We start from the raw sequence: 23,900 nt of genomic DNA, 5'->3' as shown, positions 1-23,900 counted from the left end.
GCTTAGAAGTCCTCGTTGAAGTCCAGACCCGCCATCCATGGCGGTCTGCCACGAGGTATTTCTACAACATCCGATGATTCGCTACTGCTGTAGCTAGATTTCGCTAGCAGACATGAATGCATAGATCGACATTGTAGCATTGTAAGCCTGACACTCTTTTCGATTGTGTTTCCTTGACGTTAGGCGTGACATCGCCATATAGTCAATGCTCTCCTCCGTCTTCGACGTCGCCGTCACTTGACAAAAGTGTTCACAGGCAACCTGTAAACGTCAATTGTCCAGTACGGCCTCCTGGTTCCTTCCCACTGATCACTTCCATGCAAACCAGATGGTACGTTAATTTCCTCCCACTCTGTATCGAAACCCGCCTCGTAGAGGTCCATCTCAGCAACCTGGTCCTGACGTTAGAAACAGTTCGCATCGAAACACCCAGCTGCGAAGCGACATACCTTTGTGTAAACGTCGTAGCAAATCTGACGATCAGCACCAAGTCCATTGTACCAACCAAACTTGCCATCCTTGGCCAGCAGCGCAACCACGTACTCCGCAAAGAATTCCTTGAGCGCCTTGTAGTCCTCAGCAAAAGTGTCGTAGTAGATTGCATCAAGCACGACGCCCTGCTCCACCAGCTTAGGCAAGACATCTTGCCACCGGCCCTCGTGAATCTTGACATTGGGCTTGTCGTACCAGCCCTGCTCACGGAGACGCTGGTGCACCTGTGGATGCGCCTCGACGATGTGGTGCTCTGCTGGGTCGTGCGTGAGAATAGCAGTATCCACGATACCCATTCCGTGGCCGACATTCATAGTACGGAGACCCTCTTTAGGAATCAGAGTCTCGGCATGGCGTTGCATGATTTGCGTTTCCCAGTCCATCATAACGGCGTTGTCGGATTCGTCCAGGAGAATACCGGGCTTGTAGCGGAGTTGACTTCTGAGGTAGGCTTTGTTGTCCAGGGAGACATCATCGAGGACCTTTTCTTCAACAGCCTGTTCGACGGCTTTGGCGTCTTCTTCCGAAACCTTTTGCTTCTTGGCGGCAGGTTGGTCGACATCTTCTTCCTCATCGGCCTCCTCTTCTCCGCCGTTGTCGCCCATACCGAGCGCTTCTAATCGGGCGAAGAGGATTTCGGCACGTACACCAGCCTCTACCATCATCTCGTAGATCTTCTTTTGGCCCAAGCGGAGCGCGATGCATCCTGGTGTTTCGTCCTCTTTGTTGAGATCGTTCCAGATGGCGCCATTCTGAAGAAGTGTCTCTACGGTTTGAATCGCAGCATCACTGGCTTCTTTCCCTTCCTCAGCCTTGCCACAAGCTGCAATTGCTGCGTGGAGCGGCGATGTTGACACTGTTGCTGTGGGGTCTTGCACGTTTGCCGATCCGTCCTTGAGTAGGATGTTCAACGCCGGCACATCGTGACGCTCGGCCGCCGAAATGATGCGCTTGGCAAGGAGGATGTCTTCTTCTGTTGCTTGTTCGGCCATCTTGAAATGTGATTGATGTCGACATGTGTCTCTGAAAGGACTGTGGGGTTGCGTAACTTTTTCTGCAGGGTTCACGATAAGATAAGCGAGCACTAGTGCTTCACTGCGGCTACTTGATTGGGCATAGTGGTACTGTGCATCTGTTGCCGACATCTTGCGTAGCAAAACTGAAAGACAGCAGCTCTCAGAAAAATAACAAAACTGATGACACTTCGCTCGCTGATGGCAAGAACCTCCCCACCTAGAGATACTTACTGGATCACATCGAAACTTTTATTGATGGTCTAACCGACTCGACTGTCATCATAAGATGCTACACGCCAACACAACACAGTGAGAAACTCCTTTTCATGAGTCTATAGAGATAGACGTATGCGATCCAATCACCACCATTCCAAACACCTTGCTCCCATGCCATGCAACCTATCCCACCTCTGGTCGTATCCAACTGAAGGTGTCTTTGTCCGTCCTTGCAAGCCACCGGTATAGATTGTGACGCGAAACTGACAATGCCGAAGCAAGACGCACAACAAAGCCCTGCCAAGGATATTCCTATGCAGCGCAGATGTATATATAGACATTAGAAGCGAATTAAAGGGCGATCGACGCCACAGAGTAAATCCGATCTCCAACGGGGAGGCGACGCATGCGTGCTATATGCAAGTCAACCCGACGCCTTTGATGCAGTATGAGCCCACTATCGGGCTTGCTTCATCAGCTGGGAGATATTGTTCCATTTTTGCTTGAGCGCTTCGTGCTCTTCGTTGATCTGGAGGGTTGGTTAGCCGTACTCAACATGGTACCAACGCAAAGATTGGAACTTACTGTAGCCCATTGCATCTTGACGTCGACCAGTTCTTTCTCCATCTCGGCCATTGAGTCTTCTAGATTGCGGTTCTCGTTATGAACGACAATGTTCTTTTGCATGACAGTCTCCATTTCGTTCTTCAGTCTTGCCTCGACCTCTGCGGGTTGGGTGTCAACAATCTTCTGAAGCTCTTCGACCTTTGTCTTCAACGTCTCGTTCTCGTCGGCGAGATTCTCGTTTTCGACCTTGGTCTTGATGAGTTCAGAAGCGACCTGAACATGCTCCATATCCGACTGTTCAGCGCGATGCTCTAGTGATCGAACCTTTTGTTCCAGATGCGTGACTTTGTCTTTCAATCCGTGGAGCTCGGTCTCGCGCTCCTTTTCTATACGTTGCTGCTCTTTCCACTCTGCAGTGTACTGCTTGAGCATCTCCGACGTGATCTTGACAGAAACGGCGTCTTTCACAAGAGTATCAGCACGATAAATCTCCTTGTCAATGCCAGCAGTCGAGCCAAAGAAGCCATTTTCGAGGATAGAATTAGCCGATGGAGCTTTGTCGATGTACACGTCGAACAATCGCTCCTTGAGGAATGTTGTCAGTGTTGACATGTCCTTCATACCCAGCAGTGTCTCAGCGTTCTTTTGCATGAGCACAATGCCGAACTTCAAGATCGCAGATTCAAGACCCTCGCTGAGTATGAGATCGTAAATGCGCAAGACGAGTTGTAGCGGGAATCGATATGCGAACAATGTAAGGAACCATTGAGTGGCGTAGAGTTGTGGCTTGACCTCTCTCCGGCGGAGATGGCAGTAGAGAGCGGGCTCAAACTCTTCCAAAAGGCGTTCGAACTGGTACAGATGCAAGTGGAGTCCAGCCATGTCAGCTACGAAAAGATCGCGGAGGCCATACTTGTTCATCAGTGTCACGAAGAGACTAAATGCCTCTTCCTCGGGCATCTGCCAAAGTTAGTTACAGACGTCGAACACCAGGCAGATGGAAACTTACGTTGAACAGCAGAGGCATGGCGATGAAGTTCATGCCTTGGGCGTAACCAACAGCATCGTCGTACAAAGCATATGCTTTGCAGATGCCGAAGAGACCATCCTGTAGCCCAGCTGCCATGACATACTTCGAATAGCTCGTGCGCGCTCCTAGATCGCGCTTGATGACCTTCTCCAGTTTCGATATTGTGGCGGCGTTCTGTTTCTTTTCCGCCGCAAGTCTTGCCTGCGCCTTGATTGGATCTTCGTTTTCTGATGTGAGGGATGGCGAGCCCAGTGGCGCGGTGGTACTAGCAGCTGTTGTGGCTGGGCTCGAGTAGTCGGAGTGCACTGAAGACGAAGACGAAGCGACTGATTCCTTTCCGTTTCCGTTGGTGTTTCCCATGCTGAGAGTACTCGTTCTGGCGCTGGCGCTGACGCTCATGTACTCCTTGTCTGTTCCACGAGCTACGAGTTCCCTGTACATGCTCTCCAGCTCTTCGCTTTTACTTTGCGCCAGCACTTGCCAGATGACACCACGGATGACTTGAGGAATGCCATTTGCGATGGCGCGGTTGAGTTCTTCGGGACTCGTGCGCGCAATTGCTGCTGGGCCTTCGTTGACCACTGACTGCCAAAGGTCCCAGTCTACAGGCTCGGCTATGTCTCCCGCCGGACCAGCGGCGAATCCAGATGCTGTTCCAGGAGCCAACTTTGGGTTGATCGTAGGTTGTTTTACAAGCGCCGGAGGACTTCCTGGCTCTTCTCCAGATGTGGGCGTAGGGCTGGCAATGCCAAGCCCGACACCTGGCGATGCTAACGCCACGGCCGGACTGCCATCTGCACCTGTCTCATCGCTGAGTGTTATGCCCGCCTCTTCCCTCATTCGCAGAATCTTGAAGCGGTCTCGCAGGCTGCCCTGACTTGTTCTGTTTTTAGAGCCCACATCGCCCTCATCTTCAATCCTGCTCAAGGTGAGCTCAGGATTACTGCCAATAGTTGCAATAGATGCCCCAGTATTCCGTCGCTCCGCAGTTGTCGTTGGCGCCGGTGGAGACTCGGGTTTCTTGCTAGAGCTATTTCTGGACAACCATGCGAAAGGCCCTGTAAGTTTCCTAGTGGCTGTTGGTGCTGGCGCTGGCGCGGGCTTTTCTTGTACAGCAGGTGGGGCGGGCGGCGGAGGAAATTTGACGGGCGACATTCTGCCGGAGAGGCCTTGTAGTCCGCTTGCGGAATTTGTAGAATCTCGAGAGTCTCGTGGCGGTAGTTGTGGGGGTATGCCAGCAGCCTTTGACCCTTCTGTTAAGCATCAGCTTCAGTTTTACGATCAGTATGCATTCACGCATGCAGACGCGTATGTAGGTGGGGCCAGTGAATGGGAGCAGATGGCTCCTGCTCTGAAAGCATGGAGCACCCTACACGCGCACATCACGTAGCCCTTATTCCAAGTCGAGGAGGTGTACTCACCGCTGTCTAAAGACACGTCGTCCATGTCCGATGTGACTGACACTCTATGCCCGGTAAGCAATGGTGACTTCGCTGCCGATGTATCTTCGCTAGGCTTCTCGACAGCCTTTGGCGCGGGTTCGTTGTCCTCCTCGTCACTCTCTTCGTCATCGTCGTCTTCTTCCTCGTCGTCATCGTCTTCGTCGTCATCGTCATCGTCGTCGTCGCTCTCCTCTTTGGGCACTTTTGGCACTACAGGAGCAGGCTCTGCTGCTTTGGCTACTTGCACCGTCGACGCAGAAGATTCTCGTTGTAGGAGGGACCGCGACCGTGACTGTGATCGTTCCGACTGTGAGTCTGGGCGAGGGGTAATCTCAGCTGCTTCTTCGAAACTGTCCTACACCGCCGCATGCGAGTTAGCAAACTTGCACTGCAATGGCTGCCTACCTTTGCAAGGAAAAGCCACAGGGGTGTTTACTTACACTCTCCGTGCCCGAACTGCCTGAGCTCGTGGGTCTTTCTGGTTTGTCCGTCATGTTTGCAAGGGTTGGCGGTGTAGGCTATTGAGGGTCGCGGGAGGGTATCTTGAAAGACAGGTGCAGTGCACGCGACGTAGCGTTTAATCTGGACAGGTGTACAAAATAGAGATTAAAAAGTAGTATGGTGCGGGTGTCAGCGAAGCAGTCCGGGGGCGCTCAGCAGTGGTTGTTGACGGTGATGGGGAATCAGGAGCGGGACAGCGACGTGGGTTGGTGAATTAGAGAAGTGGAGCACGACCCTGGCTGCGGCCTTGAACATCGGGGAAGCCACTGAGGAGCCCTCAACGACACGTCCTGCTTTTGGACCCCCGCCCATGGCCAGCAATTGGCCGGTATTGAACACTCTCGAGTCCGTCGCACCGCAAATGCCCAAACTGCGCATGACGTGTGCATATCCGTCGTGCGTGCAGTATGCAGCCACAGATTCCAGGCCAGTTGTTCACTTGTCCGTCTTGGTTGCACAAACAGCCCACCATGGCCTGCAAAACATAAGGTTAATCTGAAACACGCGCTAAGCCCGCCACTTGTTGGTCTTCCGCCCCCTCTGCGAATCGAGGCTTACATCGCCCATCATCGCACGCGCCATCAGCATTCGGCACTACTCTCGGGTTTCGAGGCGATCGTCTGCGACGTCAAGAAGAACAAAGATTTGGTTGAGGACGTCGTCTGCAGGAGCCGTCAGGCCTACCCTCACTGTGCAAGAAGCAAGGGATGCGCGACTTCTTTGTTCCTTCCTATCCACTCAGCAGTCACACCAGCTCCTTCCTTCTGGGCAGCGGCTGGGTGTCGGTCGCGTCATCTTCCTTCTCGTCAGCATCAACGGGCGGGAAAAAGCAGGAGCAGCAGTGCGACTTGCAACGCAGGGGGAGGGCCGTTGTTTGAACAAAAGTAATATGCACTAGAATTGCAAAGTCAAGGTATATACATGAACATCAAGAAGGTATCTCCAATCGTAGTCTTCCAAATCTCTCCACCATTATCCTCCTGTCATCCTGTTTCGAGGATCCCCCCTAGTTGAGGCACTGAGAGTAGAAGTCGTTCTGGACGACACACTTGGCGGTACCCTCGCAGGTGGTAGGGCCGGTGTATCCAGCACCACCGCACTGGTAGTAGAGCTTAGCAACGCCGGCAGTTCCCGAGGGAACAGCACCGGTAGGGGCAGCGATGCCAGCTGAAGGGCGGAGAAGAGTGGCAAAGGTGGTAGGGGCAACGGGAGAAGCGCTGGGGATGGTAGCGTTCATCGAGGGGCGTGCGGGGGCGAGGGTAGGGAGAGCGGCAGCGCTGGTCTCGGCAACAGCAATGGCAGAGGAGACAGCGGCAAGGGTGGATGTGGGCGCAGCGGCAGCAGAGGTAGGAGCTGCGACAGTCGAGTTGGCAGCGGGAGGAGCAGCAACTGGGGAGGATGGCTTAGCAGCACCGGCACCACCGCATGAAGCGACAGGGCCACCGGGAGCCTTGTAGGTGGTCACGTCGAAGCCGTTGTAGACGTTGGGGATGTAGATGTTGTCGTCCTCGGCCTTGTACGCACCGGGAAGCTCAATGGTAGGTCCGCAAGCACCCTCTGTACCGGTACCAGTAATCTTGAGCTGCGCACAGGCAATGTAGAACTGGGCACCACCAACAGTCTGGGCGCCGTGAAGGGCCAACATCTCCGAACGGAGCAGGTACTCGCCGCTGGCAAGACCGGTGGGGAGAGCAAACTCGTGGGTCATGTTGTTGGCACCCATGATCTCGTTCGCCCACTTTCCATCAACGTTGTCAAGCTCGTCAATCTTGAACCATCCGGCACCGATACCACTGGCCTGGGAAGCATCGTCGACGGGTCCGTAAAGCATGTGGGTGATGGGACCTGGGTGGCCAGACTGGTCCCACTGGACCTTGATGGTATCACCCTCGTTGGCAGCAACCGTCTCAACACCAGAGGGGACCTTGGCGCCATTAACATTGCAGACAATGTCGTCACTGGTTAGGTCGGTGACGGGGCTGTTGGAAGGTGGCATCCGGATGCCAACCTGGTAGCCAGGAGTGACATTGTTGACCCAGAACTGGTGCATGTTCTGGTGAGCCGAGACGGCGGAGAGGAGAGCGCTGGTGAAAATGGCCTTGGTGAACATCTTGAAGTTTGAAAGTGTTTCGTCGGTGTGATATGTACAATGACTTGGTTTGCAAGGATATGCTAGTGATGCCTGATCACGAAAAACGAATGTAAGGTAAAGAGTGAAAGTGGTAGTAAAAACCGGAACGAATGTGTTCAAAAAAAGGACTGGCCCGTTGGAATGATGAAGTGGGCGTGGAATGGACGGCGGCAGCTTTTAAACTCATCCCATGTCGATCTTTTGCTTGACTTACGCGCCTGGAACAAGATTAGTAGTCTCCTGAGATCAGGACGAACCGCCTGAAATCCTCCTTGACAGCCGTTCACACTATCCTAGTCGCTGGGAACGGTACGGCATCGTCTTTACAGATGCCAAGGAGCGACACGCCAGCATTAAATCTACATGAAGGACTAGTTTGCTCTTCTTGGGTATGGTCCCCGATGCTTGTTTATGCGACAGGTGCCATCCGAGATTGGGTGGACATGTTGGTGGAGAAATCGGGAAGCGAGCGTTTCCAAACTGGCTGCTTTGGGTTAGCTGTGCCGTTTCGTATGTGCACCTGCATGTTTCAAAACGTCTCTGGAAGCGGTTCGCTGGGAGCACGATCCTGTGGCGAGTCACTATGAACACCAAAAACTCGGTATTGTTTCTTCCGAGATGTAGGTAGAAGGCTCTTCGAAGTCCGGAAAAAAATAGTCAAGGCGACTGGGATGCAGCAGACGGTGATTTGAGGACGGGATAGAACAGCATGCGCTAGAAAAGGTGTATGGATCATGCCAACGGCCAACATGGCAAAAGAAATCTACAATCTACTGCCTTTGATGAGGCTGCACTCCATGACGCGCTGTCTCAGCGCCTCAAGTGGGGCAGCATCAGTGGGCGTCAAAATCTTCCTTACGATCCTCTCCTCGTAATGGTTGCAAACCCCGTAGGCGCTGGCACGGTGCGTCTTTCGATTGATGTAGAAAGTCTGTCCATGCCCTTACTCATGCCAGGTAGCGTCTGGGGTATCGGTTTCGTTGGGATCGGAGATTTTGTAGTAGAGGTAACAGTACTCGCGAGTAAGACATCAGTCCTCGTGAATACAGAGAGGTTTCCATGGAGGGCTTCTCCGTTGATGTAGACATGAATCTCCTGCACTGCAGGAGCTGGCAACGCTGCATCAATGACAGAGAGAAACCGAGCACCAAGCAAGATTGAGGTGAACCATATCGTTATGAGGAAGAAGACGGCAAACAGTACCCACGGCACAAGGATGCATCTCCGAGGCATTCGACTTGGAGCGGGAAGTGTGCTTGGGAGGCCTGGTCTAGCAGATCCTGCGAAGTGGGGGTGATTTGTGTCCTGGTAATCGGGCTTGACACGAGCTTCTCCCGCATCCTTTGGAGATGGTATGGTGCTTGAGTGACGGATCGGGAATGGCGACTCATGCGTGGTGGGTTGGTAGTAGGGGTTGTTCGACGCGTCGCTTTTTGATGGCGTGAAGGGAATGCCATGCGAAATGAACGTAGAGCTATACGTCGGAGCCGGTGAAAGCATGTCCTTCAGCGCAATCGAGGCCATGTCTAGTGACGGTGCTCGCTTCTGATCATCCATGGCATAGGCCAATGACTCGAGAATGTGCAACGATGGTAAGAAAGAGCTTCAGCCTTTTGATGCTTGTTGTAAAGAATCGACGTGAAATTTGAGGGCATTAGCATTTCCTTGGTGCAGCTGAGAAAGATAAAGGGTCTACACTACATATGATGGAACAGCGTGGCAGCCGCGAACGAAGAGCTACTCGGATTAGCCCAAAGGAGCAATGTGTGAATGTCTCATCGCTTTTGTTCGCTTGTGCATGGTTTCCACTGCTTGGTAGAGCATTTTGACGAATACAGTGGTGGTGAGATGTAGCTCGAAGATCTGACGGGTTTGTGAAGCGCGGTCTTGCCAACAGACGATTGGCGTTGGGCGATTTCCTCGCATGCAGGGTCTAGACGTAGTGCCCTGCTGGCCGCACTGGTGGCAGTCTCAACAACTACAGGCGGATTCAAAGAGCGCGAGAACTGTATGGTTTATAGGCTCTCCAAACGTCCTTTTTTATTCACGTTTGTAAGATGTGTGCAGAGCGTGCCGTGTCTAGGCTTACTCGAGGGTATCATACCACAACTCCAAAACTGCCCATGCATCAATGGTTCATATGTGTCCTAGGCTGGATCAGCCAGCATTTTCAAGCTTTCGCCTTGCCTTTGCCAGTCCCCGCAGGCCTTCCTCGCTTCTTCCCTGCTGCGGCTGCTGCTGGCTGTGCGCGAGTTGCTGGCTGACTGTCGGCCCGCCTGCCCTCAGCTGCTCTTATGTCCTCGAGCTCCCTCTCCAGCAAGCCTTGTAGTTGCTCGTTACGTCTTCCGAGGAGCAATACGTCGTCGGGGTTGATCGTGTTGCGACCGGCGTGTTTGGAGAAGACCTCGAGATCGCGGGCTGTGTTTGCTGGACAACATTTAGCATTTTGGGCGGGCTATACGATATGTGAAGACGCGAACTGGTCTTACCTATTTGGGTATATACAAGCTCAGTAAGGGCACCGATGAACTGTGGCGTCGCATTGAGATCGCTCTCCAACGACTTCTCGTCAACAAACTGGCCGATGGAGTACCACAGCGCCGACTTGAGTCGCTGTAGGTATTGTCAGCGCATGCTGGTGGGCATATTAACACATGAGTTTCTGACCTCTTCGCGCTCTTCTTTGGCACCATCGTCTGACGCCATATCGCTCAACAGGTGCAGTCAATCGCGTGTAGGCGTCGACTGGACGAGTGACGCGACCAGACGCGTCCAGGACGGGCCGGTAGCGGGGCCTCGGTGATGAACGGGGAAGAAGTCACCGCCCAGATTCTGCCACCCGACGGTCCATGGTCCACGCTTTGAGTGATTTATTATTGTTGCGCGCAATAACTTTCTTCACCCGCATCGCCATCCACGCACAACTCTTCACACACAAATAAATCCGCATAATCATCGACATAGACCTCTAGCGCCTCTCCAACAGCAGTCCCCACAAGCGCACAATCGCATCACCACAAGCACTCTTCCGTCGCAGTCACCCGAATCGCATACCCAAGATGGACTACATACTCGACAACGTGGGCGAGTGGAAGGACCGCCTGGTCAACAACTCCATCAAGTCCTTCGAAGAAATGACCGCTCAGCGCTGGGTGCGCATCATCGCCATTGTCGGCGGATACCTCCTCATACGGCCATACCTACTCAACGCCGCTGCCAAGAAGCAGAAACAACAACTAGAGAAGGAAGCTGAAGAGCTCGGTCTGGGCAAGAGTGAGGCACTAGACGCGAACGACTTCAGAGGCAGCGGCGTCCGGGTGAAGAAGGGAGAAGCGAAGAAGAAAGAGTAGGCGCTGTGTACGATGAACAAACGCGTGTAGCATTGGGAGGTGGTAATTCGATTGAGTTTCAGGCAAGGATAATCTTGGTGGAGGGTAATTAGGGAGATGGCGGGCCATCTGGAGACGAAATCTAGACACGTCGTTATGTCACACTTTCACAAGGACCGGAAGATCAACTTTGCCGAAGGAGTTCTTCCTCAAGAACGCGACTGCTCGGGGATTCTTCTCGTTTGATATGACTGAAGAGCTGAAGATATAACAGAGAATCGCCCAAGGAATCTATATTCCACGTATTTCATTCTGACGTAAGCGAGAAGCTTGTGAAATGAACCGTTACACACGCGACACATTTTAGGCACCGGTATCAATCCAGTGATTTTGGCTAAGACGAGCAGAGCTGTATTGATTCTCATACGTCATGGGATTGCACCACAGTCTAAGTCTTCCTTTTATTGGACCACATCTAGTATACAATATGACATCGAGATACCCCACTAGCCTCCTGTTCTGTATATGCCTAATCGAGACATAACACCTGGAGCCATGTCCATTCCTCTGTTGTGTTGCGGATGATACAGAACGTCTCTATTCTTCATGCCCAATTATTCCATGACATGGTTACTGATCGTTAGCAACATACCTAGGTACGGGTGGAAGGCCGTCGATCTGCCCCAGACTTGACCTCATGATGCAGGTTTTTAAAGTTTATGAGCCGCTAAGGATTACCAGATACATAATTTTGGAAAGAGGAACGCGTGTGCTGAGCGGCAGCATAAGGAGATGGTTCCAAGGTTACTCGTGCAAAAGCGGGGAAACGGGAATACGGGTAGGCTGAAATGGTATAAATGCGGACCATCACATCATGTCGACCCATCACGAGTATGTACCAGTAGTGACATTTAGTTTATTCTCTCGACTCTATCCTCAAACTTTGACTCTACCAGACACTTTCCAGCTCATTGCCCTACACTTGAACGATGCCGCAATACATAGTTCAACACTGCTGTGAGCTCCAAACATCGCAGAAGGATGCTATTGCCATCGCTGTCACAAAGCTGCACTGCCAGACATTCGATGCGCCCTCCATCTTTGTAAATGTCCACTTCCACCCTTCGCAATCTCACTACATCGCCGGCAAACTGCACGAAACAAACTCCATCGGTGGGATGCTGCGAGTCCGCGGACCAGAATACAGACACAAGATGAACAAACTTGTGCTAGACCTTACTGAGGTATGGAACAAGGTGGTTAGGCCAAATTCCTCTAACGATAATGTGGATGGGAATGTGCCTGGACGATTGGATGACCCCACAGCGCTGCATCTTTGCGGTATCTCGGAGACCATCGTTGCTGCGGCAGAGCAAGGATTTCTCCTACCTACTGCAGGGGAAGATGATAAGTGGCTGGAGAAGAATCTGAACGCTTTTAAAAACAGAGCTGCGGATGGAGATGAGGCGATGAAAGCGCTTGTTGAAGAAATCAAGGCAAAGGGCTTGGGAAGCGCTCGTTGAAGGTACCAGAATGGGGCACTGGTACACGGGAGTTACACGCCAACAGTCTTTTGGCGATGTGTCTTTACCAGCATGCGACCTTGAAAGCTTTGCAGTCTACACGGCTACCGGGTGCACTGTCAGATTACTTGGGCGACTTCTATATTTCCGCGCATACACTTGCGACAAGGCGCTTATTGAAGAAATACAACGACATCAGAAGAGGGGAATTTCAAACTAGGCCATCACGAAATTGCACAACTTTTGTCCATTCATATTTCTAAATCGATCCATCACTTTAGTTCACCATGCCTCTCTCAATGTGACTCTCTTGTTCCAATGCGTCAGCAACGTAGCGTACTATAATCATTGTGACGCCAGATAAGGATTTGGACTCAATCGTCGATCCTGTGGTCAAGAAGCTGTTCTTTCGTTGCATGTTCCAACTTACCATCTTCACATATCCACTGTGTTTGCCCACCCAACACCTCTTTCCACCATCTTCCACTCGACCAACTCAGCAGACCTGACGCTTGCTACTTCATCTCCTCGTGATTCCCATATTCACAAACTCCTGCTTCACGCCCCCTCTCTTTATAGTCCAATTTACCACCCTACCACCATGCCTCTACACCCGCCTCATGAGCAAGTTCGATGCCAGTGGACGACGAATACCGTAAGCAAGTTCAAGGAAAGGTGCAAGATATAATCTCTGAACGCCGCGAGAAGCCTGCACTACGACTTGTGCTTGAGGCTGTGGTGGAGGGTGTGAAATTGTATCGGGGTTACCAAGAGGAGAAAGCTGCGGAAGAACAAAGGAAGAGGAGGAGAAGAGGAGATCACAAGAGCTATATAAAGGACGGGATTATGAGCGACAGTAGGAAGAACGGGCATGGAAAAAGCCATGAATCGAGTGGTAGGCGCCGACATCATCGACATCGCTCCCGATCAAGAGACGAAGAGCGTGGGAGACGCCATCGCAGTCCACGAGATGACCGACGTTCAAGATCACGGCACAGACACCGAGATGAGTCTCGTAGGAAGCACTACGCAAGGTCCGAGTCACAGGACAGACGCCCAAGATCTCGCCGACGACGTGAGGACAGTGGTGTTCCCGATCCTGTTTCCGAGGGCCCCCTGGATAACAATTCTGAGTATCAGATGACGGGCGGTGCAGGGCCAGTAGATACGTTACATGATGGGCATCGGAAGCCAGATGCACTATTGCCTGGACGTGGAGCACGTCGAGGCAGTAGTGCGAGTGGTTACCAAACCTCATGGCAAGACTTGAAGTCGGAACAAAAGAAAGACCCAGCATCTGGAACTGAAGCTCCAAGACCATATCGCTCAGCGCGAAGACCATCGAAAGGCCTTTCCCGGGTGCGATCTCATTCTCGTGGTCGCCAAGATGCATCGCAGTCAGGCCGGAAGAGATCGCGCACACCCCATAGACGTCGTCACCAAAAGTCCAGAGAGCGCTCAAGCTCTCGTCGGCGTGACGGTCAACATGACAAACAGTCAAATCTTCGTCCGGGCCACGTTGGCGCATCCAGCTCTCCAATACGGCGGCAAAAAGGACCAGATGGTACACCATTCGGAAATTTGCCTGAACGTAAACGCAACGATGGTTTTTTAAAGCATGCCGTGAAAACTTTCAGGCACATCGAAGCCGAGCATGAAGCTGGTTATCGAAGTAAAGGTAGGCTCGAGAAAGCGCTAGACGAGATGAGGAAGAAGAGAGCCACAAAGGTTAGCAGTGACACGAGAACGAATGGCCATACGAGAGAGAGGGAGAGGACACGGAAGAGCGAGCCAGAAAGAGTCAGGTGGGTCGAGCAAGATTCTGAGAAGACTAGGGGCAATAAGGGGAAACTCAGGGTTGCTGAGACGGATGCGCGGGGCCATCATCGTCGTGAAGATGAAGAACGCAAAAGAAGGAAGGAGGATAATAGGAGTCGAAGAAAAGACGCTGCCCAGGAAGAGAATCGACGCTCACCGATTAAACCCCTGCAGAGTTCCCAGATTCAACCGACAGCTATGGTACCACGACGACCACGGTATCACGATGACCAGACGACAGTCTCTGACGCAACACAGTCCAAGCCAGAACAATCCTGTCGTACCCAAAGCAAGGGACTAATGGCCGATGAGCAACAAACCCCGGGAACCAGCAGCCCCAGGCGCAGCATCTCTACTCCCTCACCAGTTCCGGAGATACGTCTCGAGCCTCCCACACCTGCCGGAACTCCACGTCGTCAGCCGCCTCCTTTTGACCGCGAGTTACCACCACCCCCTCCGAATCATCCATTTCCACCTGTTCCAGGATCGCCTCATTGGCAACATTCGTTGCCCCATCGGCCTCTGACCATCCACGAGGAGACGCAGGAGCATGAGGAGATTTTACCACAGCGAGAGCCAATAGGCGGAGGTATGGATGATGGGTCTGAGGTTGGGTCAGCAGCGAGTTATCACGATCAAGCTCTACGTTCACCGATGCCAGAAAGCTACGAAGAGAACGACGAGGCCGAAAATGAAGGGTACGATCAACCAAAAACTTACAATGAAACGCCACACCCAGATACACCTCCGTCTCCTGTAATACTCCCGTGTCTATATGCGCTTCCTTCTGCAACCGAATCAGAGAGTTCATCAGTCTCGTCGTCACCAATTATGTCACATGCACCACGAGTTACATCACCTTCCCCTCAATCCATGTCCGCATTCTTGCATAGATTCCAGATGCCGACTCCTCCCACCCCACCAGGCCCTCCACCACCTGCAGCGAGACCACCCAACAATACGGGGATGGCTGCCCTGTTCGGTGAGATTGAGGGGGGCAGGTTCGAGCTGCGCAAAGTAGCAGATTCAGAAAAGAGAGAGGGTGATAACAACCCGGCAGTCGGCAGGGTAGTGTATAGAGAGACGGCACACAGTCACGATGTGGAGGAACATGAACGAGCTCAGGCGAGGGAGGCGAACAACCAGTCGCCATTCCGGGGAAACAGTGCATGGAGCACTCGCCTCTCCATGGACGATGAAGACGACATGGAACCAGTACCCAACAGAGCCTTTCAAAACGACTTGGCGAAAGCTCTTCAAGCGAGGGGATTGGGCTCAGGTACTGACATGTCTGCAAGGGGGCCTCGGAGAGGCTCTGACAATAGTTCACTAACTGCAGATTCTAGATCATCGATGATTGCGAACGTGTCTGTGGGAGTACGAGACGAGCGTACGTTGATGCATCTTTGAGTGTGGGTAAGCTTGTACTAACGCGGTAGCAGGTGCTCCTGTTCAGCAGCTTTCCAAGTCGGCCAGTGGCGAGAGTCTTGTCTTTACTTTGGCGGCACATATTGCGCGGCCAGGCTGGAGATTTGATGGTCCGAGTGGGGGTGGACAGCGACAAAAGCGAGATGAGATGAAACAAGATGAGATGCCTCAGTGCTGAAACCAGATAGCACAGGCAGCGCGTGTAGATGGTTGAATTGTCCTGGTTCTACGCGAGACGTCTCGTGCGTCTGTGCAAGCGCACCTACTATGTAGGCTCTCGCGCATCTACGTTACAACGCGTTGGTTGGCGGACAAGTGAACGCGTGTGCATGGGCTCGTGAGAGAGCGAATGGTGTTTACGAACGGTTGGTCCAGGCTTCCCAATTTCGCGGCAGAGCTCTGGACCGCCAAGCTCGTGCAAAGGGCACCCGGTTGTTATTCTTCATCCCTATTCCTCGTATTATTACCGGGAGCTGTCTCGACTTGGAAACTTGCTTGCATTCTTCGCCGAGAGATCAGTTTACACTTCTGCCACTCATTCCCGATTGTTAGTGGTTGCCTCTGACGTTGAGCTGCATCCCCCACATTACTTCAACGTCGCCCCAATTGGACCCTGTGGCATCATCAGGCAGAAGAGCGCAAGCGTCCCGCCCGCCGCCTTCGCAGTTCAACACGACACCTTTGCCCACACACGACGACGACCATAATGCGCTTCTCATCAGGCATTCTCCTCGCTCTCCCGGCGCTTGCTGTCGCCGAGGAGCAGATTCCTCTCCTTGACAAGGTGAAGGGCTTCTTCAACAAGGCGACTGCTGCCGTCTCGGCATCCATCCCCTCGATGCCGTCAGCGCCCGTCGACACAGCAACAAGCAAGGCGGCAGCGAATGCCGCCGCCGCCGTCCAGTATCCCATTACCCTGGAGAACTGGAAGGAGGTGTTGACGGTTGATCCTACTGCCAGCCCTCCTACGACGCAGGACTGGCTCATCTTCACTACCGGTGGCAACACGACTTGCTTCGGCCTGTGTGGAAACGCGACCAAGGCATGGAACGTACGTGCAGCATGCGAACACACTCACGGCATACACTAACACCGACGCAGGCTTCTCTCCCCATCATGGCCGCAAAGACGAATGCGCCCAAGTTCGCGTACCTCGACTGCGAAGCCGAGCCCATCCTCTGCAACGCCTGGTCCGTCGGTGCACCAGCGCTCTACTACTTCCAGATTCCCAAGCCTCTGGCCGACCAGTCTGCGCCCGTCCCCACCGTTCGCTACCAGCCCTTGAACCGCACAAGCACCACCACCGAGACGTTCAAGAAGCTCATCGTCGACAACGACATTGAGCAGGTCGCCCCGTACGAGGGCCCTTTCCACCCCTTCAACGGCGCGCTTGAGAAGTACAACCTTGCCATTCCGTACGCATACGCTACTTGGGGATTCTCCAAGATGCCTTCATGGATGCCTATGATCATCATCTCTTTCCTCAGCAGGTCCTTCATGTAAGCCAGCCCACTCCCCAGGGAAAAAAAATCAAATGCTGATTGTCTCGTAGGAACAAGCGTATGGCGGGACCAACTCCCGCAGAGGCACGCGCTGCGAACGCACAACCCGCACGATAGAGTAGCGTACCCCGGCTCCGGGCTGACCGGAATACTTGAGAGGAAGAAGGGAGTCGCGTCCATGATTATGTATTGTTCATATCAGGGCGATGGGATATATACAGTCCTGTAATTGGATTTGTCCTGGATTGAAATGTAGACGTCTTCGGCAAGGGAGAGTAGAGATTTTAGTGTGTGTGAGTAAAGGCAGAGCAGTGTAGCTCAGATACCTGTCATGGCGTTCAATCAATGCAATGCGTTCAATCACATCATCTTCCATCTCGACTGTGCCCAGAGTGAAGGGTCGGAAGACATCGTGTTCCGCAAGCAGCTGCCAAGATGCGACTGCGCTACCGGCCATGCGCTAAGAATCTCTTGAACTCCGCAACCCCAATTCTACATCACATCATAGCAATCATGGTGCACATACTGAAGCGCATGCGCAAACTACACGAGGCAAGTAGTTGGTTTCCGAAAGCATTGTCTGCTTTCCGCGCATAGCTAACAACCATCACAGAAGGTACGTGTAACAAGCCTCCCACAGGCACCTCCGAAAGTTTCGATGGGCCAAGGTGATCGCACCGGATCTGCTCTCAAATCCGCAAAGACAACGCGCCGCTGACTGTACCGACAACAGATATTATGGATTCGATGTGGACCAGGCGCACTTATACTGCCAAAAGAGGTGTCGAAGATTGGTATGGAGTTCAACACAAAGCTCAATGGAGGACATAGAGGGGCAAGGTACGCTTGCATTCCCCTCTGTACTGGTTTTGAAGAAGAAAGAAGCTGTGTTTAGGGCGAGGACTACTTTGCCAGGCTGGCGATAGTACTCGGTGACAAAATATGCTCACAATACGAACAGGAAATTCTGGCGCAATATGCTGCCTCGGATGAAATATCGCAATCCATCTATTCCGATGGAAGTCGCACGACATAACGATCCTGACGGCCCCTCACTCCTTCACATTTACACAAGCAAAACCCAGCCCACAGCTGGCTCCACAAACCCGCCCACAGCCCAGCAGTCAGACTCTTCGCCACCATCTAGCACACCGAACCCACGCAATACCCTCGTACCGGATACCTCGAAGCCCACATATACAATCGACATGAAAGAGCAGTCAGAAAGCGAGATCTTGGAGGCACTAGTACAGAAGACGGGCGCGCTCGAGATCAAGCCAACTGAACAAGAGCTGGCCGAGATCAAGGAATTAGAAGAGTTCAAGGAACGGGCTGAGGCGGACAGAGTGCTGGTTAGGGAGAACCTAATGAAGGAGCGGAGAGAGGCCGAGCTGCTCAAGCTGGCGAGGGGAGAGGTACCGGCTACAAACTAAGTGCGGTTGGGATATGAGAGACATGTGGAAAGGCGACATGGTCTTCCACTTGCACCTGGACTACCATGCAGCGGCTTCAAAGCCCAGACTCTGTAACATATGTATATTGAATGACCTGCATACGAAGTCAATACGAGACTGCATCTAGTGATCATGGTCTCTGTGCTCGCTGACACTCTGCACCAATAGTTTCCAGTTCGCGAAGACAGGCCCGCATTTGCCTCTAATACTCTCTTGGAGACCAAGTGCATGCACACGACTTCGCGAGTGATGCAGCTACTTCCTAACGCGTGGACGCGTTCGTCGCGCTTTCACAGCGACTCGTATGGGAGATGATCAGGCATCACAGAATCATGCATTTACCAGCGCAGTGAAGCCGCGCAATCGCAAAAGCTGTCATTTGCACAAAATGGCATGTAGCCGACTGGGTTAGTCCCAAGCATCAGTGGCCGACGGCCTAGCAAAAGGGAAACGGAATCAGTCTGCCTGACAGACAACCATACACCGAGCTCAAACCCCGTGAAGGGTGAGCTCAGGCTGCCGGAAGCTGCCAAAGTTGTTCTCCGCCACCTGTCGTCCGAAACGCTCTACAAAAGAAAAAGAGTTCCATGATGGACGAACTGTCAGAATCTCAACCGTCACACACCCCGAGGGACGTGGACAGGAGACGCTGACACAGGTCGTTGTGGTGAGAGGAACGGGTGAGGGCGACGAACTTTTTTTATGTCGCTCGGCTCATCTCCGGCCCGCTAGCGAGCTAGTGGCTTGGCTGAAAGATGGACGGAGGTGCGATGCTGCCCGCAGCTCGTGCACGAACAGGCACCGAATACTGAGCTTCACCTTTTGGGAAAGACTAGGCGCGCTTTCACTCTTCGCGACGACTGCTTCTGCGCACTGCTCAGAGGTGGACTGAAGCCCAGCAACTACCGGCGCCACCAGCTCTCCCATCAAATTCAAATCGTCTTCGCGTTACGACGTCGGCACCACCACCGCATCAATCATGGCCGATCTATCCATCGACGAGGTGAATAAGATTCGTCTGTCCATGGGACTCGCCGCACTGCCCGGTGGAAGTACCCCCGCAGCACCCGCATCGTCCTCAGGTCTCGATTTCAAGGCTGCGCAAAATGGCGACGACTCGGACGGAGAGCCTGCGAGCACTATCGAGACGCGCGAGGCTGCCGCTTCAGACAACTGGAAAAAGCTAGAAGAGGAGAGACTGGCCAAGATAAGACGAGAGGAGCGCGCCGCTGCGATCAAGAAGGAGCGCGAAAAGGCGGCGCGCTTTGCGAAGCTCGAGGGCAAGGGGCTGGCGGACGAAGCTGATGTTGACGATGACTTGGAATGGCTGAAGAGCAGCAAGAAGCGTCAGAAGAAGATCGCCAAAGAAGAACAGATGCGCAGGGAGCTTGAAGAGCGCGAGCGCCAGGCACTCGAGGCCATGCAGTACACCGACAAAGACCTTGCAGGTGTCAAAGTCGGACACGAGGTCGATCAGTTTGACGATGAGGATCAAATTCTTGTTCTCAAAGATACTGCGGTCGACGCAGAAGAAGAAGACGAGCTAGAGGCGGTTTCGCTGAGGGAAAAGGAGCGACTACAAGAGCGACTCGATTTGAAGAAGCGGAAGCGCGCATACGACCCCAACGACATGGATGAATCAGGCCAAAAGTCGATACTGGCACAATACGACGAAGAGATCGAGGGCAAGAAGAGCAAGGCTTTCACGCTGGACGGCAAGGGCCGAACTGTTGAAGACGTACAGGCCGAGGTTGCAGGTGCCTCGAAGCCAAAGAAGGTTGCTATCAGTCTGGACATACTCAAAGAAGATGCGCCTGCGAATGACTACATGGACATTTCAGAAGTCAAGATGAAGAAGCCCAAAAAGAAGAAGAGCAAGAAGTCCAAGAGAGAACGCGTCGAAGACGAAGACGAACTAGCAGCCATGGCCACGGAAGAGCCTGCTGCTGGCGACGATATGGATCTCGATGGCGGTGAAGTCGCAGCACCACCGCAGAAGAAAAAGAAGGTCTTTGATGAGTCTTTCGTGGATGACGACGATCTCCAGGCGAATCTCGCAGCACAGCGGCAAAAAGCCCTCAAGAAGCGCAAGAAGATGCGACCGGAAGACCTTGCACGGCAATTGCGCGAGGAAGCATCTACACCCCAACCAGACATTATGGAGTCTACTGAGGACGGCGACGGTGCTCTTGTCATCGACGAAACGACCGAGTTCGTACAAAATCTAGGTGCTGCTGGAGACGCCGACGAAGAGGAGGCCCGCCGGAAACGCAGAAAGTCCAGCCACATTTCTGAAGGCACCAAGTCTATGGGCGATATCCCAGTTGCCGACGAAGACGGCGATGTCGACATCGGACAGTCTTATGCGGAAGCAGCCGAAGCCGAAGAGGCTCGCAACCGCAGCATTTCTCGCGCTCGGTCTACTGAGATTACTGAGACTGGTCTTGAGGCCGAGAAGACTGTCGACCAAGGTCTGGGTGCCACACTCGCCCTGCTCAAACAACGAGGCCTGGTCACACAGACCGACGCCGAAGACAAGAACGCCCTGTATCGTGAACGCCAGAAGTTCCTTGCCGACAAGCTCAAGGCTGAAGCCGACGCAGAACGCCAACGTAAGATGGCTCGTGAACGCGAACGGGGCTCTGCTCGCTGGAACAACATGACTCCTCGCGAACGTGAAGAATGGGCACGCAAGAACAATACGAGTGCCGACATGGTTGAGAGCCGTCGCCTTGCTGAGCTCTTCAACAAGGAGTACACACCCAATATCGAACTCAAATATGTCGATGAACACGGCCGCCTCATGAACCAGAAAGAAGCGTTCAAGCAGCTCAGTCATCAGTTCCACGGCAAAGGCAGTGGAAATACGAAGACGAAGAAACAACTTGACAAAATTGCTGCTGAAAAGAAGAGGATGGCTGAGAGTTCGCTCGAGGCTAGTCGGAGCGGAGGTGGTGGATTGGGGAATGCGTTCGACGACCAAGCGAAGAAGAAGGGTACTGCTGGTGTTCGTCTGCAATAGTTTTCGGGTGCTCAATCTTTCAAGGGCATGCTCGTCGCCAACACCGCGAACGGCTACCGGCGGCTAACGAAAGGTTCTCGACGGTGCGTCGCGGACATGAAAGGTCAGTAAGCTCCTGAAGCTGTACATTAGAAACTCTGTCATTAATGCGAATCTTTCGAATAGAACGTCCTCAGTCGGCAGTGATGATGGTATGCTACCCCTGTCTGTGCAACCTACTGACTTTGGGATACTAACCGGTCTGATCTTGTCGTTGACATGTTATGACTTTTCCATATCGGAGGGTGTAGCATGTAGCGGCGTCTTCACTACAAGGTAAAGTCCACACTTCGTATTTGCCACTGGTGTAGGTTTGTCTTTGCGGGGCCATTGACTTGCTAAAATCCTGCGTTTTCTGTCATTTGAAACACCGTAGTCACGGCTTTGGTATCGACAAGAGCCGACGTTCTACCATCCAAATGCTATGGAAAGAGATGCGCAAAGAAAAGGCGTAATTCTTGTCGTGATCTATTGACTCATGGGCACTACATTGCCATGATCTTGGCATTGAAGTCTGTGCTACATCCTCTAGTTTCCAAATTTGGAAATCATCAAGTATACACTGCTAGCACAAGGAAGAGAAGTTTGTTATTGATTGTTTTCATTGACGGAGGCGACCAACCATGGGAATCATCCTTTCGTGTCCCTTCAACATGAAGTAAAGAATGGGCTGTACACAAATCTGGTTTCCAGCGTATCAAGCCATCAACGACATTTGCCAGAGACCTCGTTTCATCAGGCACAATTACAAGTTCATCCACGCTTTCTCTGGTCTCTGGATAAGACAATCTAATAAGCACCCAGAACATCCCAGATCTTGCCAAAAGGATCATTATGCGCATCCGTCTCACGGTTGTACTCCAAACCCAAGCTCAGGAAATGGGCAACCTCTTCGCCATACACCTTGCTAACAAACGCATACGTTCCATCGATGCCTGCCGAGACACCGCTGGTCGAGATGACATTGCCGTCTTCGACCCAACGTGCAGTGGGGACCCAGGTTACGTTGGGTCCCTGTTTCACGGCCCATTCCCAGGCCGCCTTGTTCGTTGTTGCCCTGCGGCCGTCGAGTATGCCCGCGCGGGATAGGATTGTTGCGCCGGTGCAGACGGAGACTATGTACTTGAGCTGTAGGATTGTTAGTTGGTGGAAGTGGAAAGGTGGATGGGAAGAGTATATACCTTTGGATACGTCTGCTTGACGAAGTTGATTTCTTCAGTCATGTTCCTGCGCGTGCCTCCACCACCAGGGACGATGAGGACATCGATGTCGCCCTTGTCTGTCGCAGGAGGCATATGCATGTCACCATGATTCTGACGCTTGTCCTTTATAACGCACGTGTTGTTATCTGTACTTCGGTCGCGGCTCGCCAGGTAGTCCGAGAATGTTGTAGTAGGCATGATCTCCTGACCAAAGCCTCCAGCCATCATGGCCGACGTAACGGGATCCATAGTCTTGCTGAGAACTGAGAATTGCGGCACGACGGTCGAGTTTTGGTAGTGCATGAAGAGTGTGTTGAGAAGGTCCATGGGGCCGAAGATGTCGAGAGCCTGGTAGTGCGGGAATACGAGCAGACCATAGTGAGTGGGTAGGGTTGTCGTGTTTGTGATTTTTGGCAGTTGTGGTCTCGCAGAAGTTGAACCAAGGGCCGCCAGGGCTGAAAGTAGGGTGGAATATCGCATGCTTGAAATTGTATGCAAGAAGATTGCGAATAGAGGAAGACAAGATGGAAGAAGTTCAAATCAACGAGATGTTGAGGGCAAATTCAATTAGAGACTGGACTGGAGCAAGGGGCCTTCAAACAAAGACCACTGTGTACCTACGTTTCCGTGCGGGCCTACTGACTGTGTGCCCTTGCTGTGTAGAATCTTGTCGACTTCATATAGTCGTGGACACTGTGTGCCTGAAGTTTCCACAATGGAGTCCAGAGTCTGCATTTTGGCGTCACGGCAATCTAATGAGTTGAATGTATTGGTCCTAATGTGCTCATTGACCTTGCATAGCAGTGACTGAGGCACATGAGACCTGTCAAGTGACTCGAAACCAACAGAAGCGACGCCTCCAATGCCGAGAACGGACAAGACATCAGTGCGTGTCTGGTGTATGAGAAGGTTTGAGCGACTTCTGGGAACTTTTTGAAGTCTTGATATCCATCGGGTTTAAGCGACTGGTGACGGTCGAGAGAGGGGCTGCTTCTACCGATGACTTGTGCGTCCTCGGACAACATTTGGTGTTCTCGTGTAGCATTGGCGAAGGGACGGGCGTGATAGATTGGGGTCGAGGGATTAATGCTTGGAGCAATTAAACAACATTGTGGGGAAGTATGCTTGATGCATATTGCAGTAAGCCCAGGTTGCTGATTCGGGCAGTTGTGTTTATTGTTTGGCCGC

General features: G+C 52.6%; 9 protein-coding genes across 9 annotated transcripts; 4 read left to right on the top strand and 5 right to left on the bottom strand.

The window, feature by feature from the left end:
* Positions 1-233: 233 nt before the first annotated feature.
* On the bottom strand, positions 234-1,484 carry ACET3X_009263 (uncharacterized protein; the record flags this gene model as incomplete). Its single annotated transcript, XM_069455438.1, has 2 exons — positions 234-392; positions 450-1,484. 2 exons carry the CDS (start codon positions 1,482-1,484, stop codon positions 234-236), a joined length of 1,194 nt encoding a protein of 397 aa, XP_069303340.1.
* A 697-nt stretch (positions 1,485-2,181) lies between these two features.
* Positions 2,182-5,257, bottom strand: ACET3X_009262 (uncharacterized protein; the record flags this gene model as incomplete). Its single annotated transcript, XM_069455437.1, has 5 exons — positions 2,182-2,253; positions 2,310-3,251; positions 3,301-4,574; positions 4,743-5,118; positions 5,204-5,257. The coding sequence occupies 5 exons, from the start codon at positions 5,255-5,257 to the stop codon at positions 2,182-2,184; spliced, it is 2,718 nt and encodes a 905-aa protein (XP_069303339.1).
* Positions 5,258-6,270: 1,013 nt separating this feature from the next.
* Positions 6,271-7,374, bottom strand: ACET3X_009261 (uncharacterized protein; the record flags this gene model as incomplete). Its single annotated transcript, XM_069455436.1, has 1 exon — positions 6,271-7,374. The coding sequence occupies one exon, from the start codon at positions 7,372-7,374 to the stop codon at positions 6,271-6,273; it is 1,104 nt and encodes a 367-aa protein (XP_069303338.1).
* A 2,191-nt stretch (positions 7,375-9,565) lies between these two features.
* ACET3X_009260 (uncharacterized protein) lies at positions 9,566-10,101 on the bottom strand (the record flags this gene model as incomplete). Its single annotated transcript, XM_069455435.1, has 3 exons — positions 9,566-9,822; positions 9,885-10,008; positions 10,063-10,101. 3 exons carry the CDS (start codon positions 10,099-10,101, stop codon positions 9,566-9,568), a joined length of 420 nt encoding a protein of 139 aa, XP_069303337.1.
* Positions 10,102-10,454: 353 nt separating this feature from the next.
* ACET3X_009259 (uncharacterized protein) lies at positions 10,455-11,065 on the top strand (the record flags this gene model as incomplete). The annotated part of the gene is made up of 2 exons (XM_069455433.1): positions 10,455-10,741; positions 10,999-11,065. 2 exons carry the CDS (start codon positions 10,455-10,457, stop codon positions 11,063-11,065), a joined length of 354 nt encoding a protein of 117 aa, XP_069303336.1.
* A 4,867-nt stretch (positions 11,066-15,932) lies between these two features.
* ACET3X_009258 (uncharacterized protein) lies at positions 15,933-17,350 on the top strand. Its single transcript, XM_069455432.1, has 3 exons — positions 15,933-16,544; positions 16,595-16,992; positions 17,046-17,350. Exons 1-3 carry the CDS (start codon positions 16,200-16,202, stop codon positions 17,110-17,112), a joined length of 810 nt encoding a protein of 269 aa, XP_069303335.1. The 5' UTR covers positions 15,933-16,199; the 3' UTR covers positions 17,113-17,350.
* Positions 17,351-17,497: 147 nt separating this feature from the next.
* ACET3X_009257 (mitochondrial 54S ribosomal protein mL61) lies at positions 17,498-18,555 on the top strand. The gene is made up of 4 exons (XM_069455431.1): positions 17,498-17,547; positions 17,609-17,663; positions 17,729-17,835; positions 17,957-18,555. Exons 3-4 carry the CDS (start codon positions 17,792-17,794, stop codon positions 18,426-18,428), a joined length of 516 nt encoding a protein of 171 aa, XP_069303334.1. The 5' UTR covers positions 17,498-17,547; positions 17,609-17,663; positions 17,729-17,791; the 3' UTR covers positions 18,429-18,555.
* Positions 18,556-19,245: 690 nt separating this feature from the next.
* On the top strand, positions 19,246-22,092 carry ACET3X_009256 (uncharacterized protein). The gene is made up of 2 exons (XM_069455430.1): positions 19,246-21,574; positions 21,637-22,092. The coding sequence occupies exon 1, from the start codon at positions 19,429-19,431 to the stop codon at positions 21,469-21,471; it is 2,043 nt and encodes a 680-aa protein (XP_069303333.1). The 5' UTR covers positions 19,246-19,428; the 3' UTR covers positions 21,472-21,574; positions 21,637-22,092.
* A 92-nt stretch (positions 22,093-22,184) lies between these two features.
* On the bottom strand, positions 22,185-23,419 carry ACET3X_009255 (uncharacterized protein). The gene is made up of 2 exons (XM_069455429.1): positions 22,692-23,419; positions 22,185-22,638 (listed from the first exon to the last, which is right to left on the bottom strand). The coding sequence occupies exons 1-2, from the start codon at positions 23,190-23,192 to the stop codon at positions 22,300-22,302; spliced, it is 840 nt and encodes a 279-aa protein (XP_069303332.1). The 5' UTR covers positions 23,193-23,419; the 3' UTR covers positions 22,185-22,299.
* Positions 23,420-23,900: the final 481 nt, after the last annotated feature.

Source organism: Alternaria dauci, chromosome 9 (assembly GCF_042100115.1).
Source record: "Alternaria dauci strain A2016 chromosome 9, whole genome shotgun sequence".
NCBI classification, from domain to species: Eukaryota; Fungi; Ascomycota; class Dothideomycetes; order Pleosporales; family Pleosporaceae; genus Alternaria; species Alternaria dauci.
The sequence above is the reverse complement of the archived record's forward strand: the minus strand, read 5'-3'. Positions and strand labels throughout refer to the sequence as shown.

Coding starts and splice junctions, on each gene's coding strand:
- ACET3X_009258 (XM_069455432.1), top strand. CDS start 16,200: ATGCGCTTCTCATCAGGCATTCTCCTCGCTCTCCCGGCGCTTGCTGTC. Junction 16,545..16,594: donor ACGCGACCAAGGCATGGAAC/GTACGTGCAGCA, acceptor ACACCGACGCAG/GCTTCTCTCCCCATCATGGC. Junction 16,993..17,045: donor TTCCTCAGCAGGTCCTTCAT/GTAAGCCAGCCC, acceptor ATTGTCTCGTAG/GAACAAGCGTATGGCGGGAC.
- ACET3X_009257 (XM_069455431.1), top strand. CDS start 17,792: ATGGAGTTCAACACAAAGCTCAATGGAGGACATAGAGGGGCAAG. Junction 17,836..17,956: donor GGAGGACATAGAGGGGCAAG/GTACGCTTGCAT, acceptor CAATACGAACAG/GAAATTCTGGCGCAATATGC.
- ACET3X_009256 (XM_069455430.1), top strand. CDS start 19,429: ATGGCCGATCTATCCATCGACGAGGTGAATAAGATTCGTCTGTCCATG.
- ACET3X_009255 (XM_069455429.1), bottom strand. CDS start 23,192: ATGCGATATTCCACCCTACTTTCAGCCCTGGCGGCCCTTGGTTCAACT. Junction 22,639..22,691: donor TCAAGCAGACGTATCCAAAG/GTATATACTCTT, acceptor ACAATCCTACAG/CTCAAGTACATAGTCTCCGT.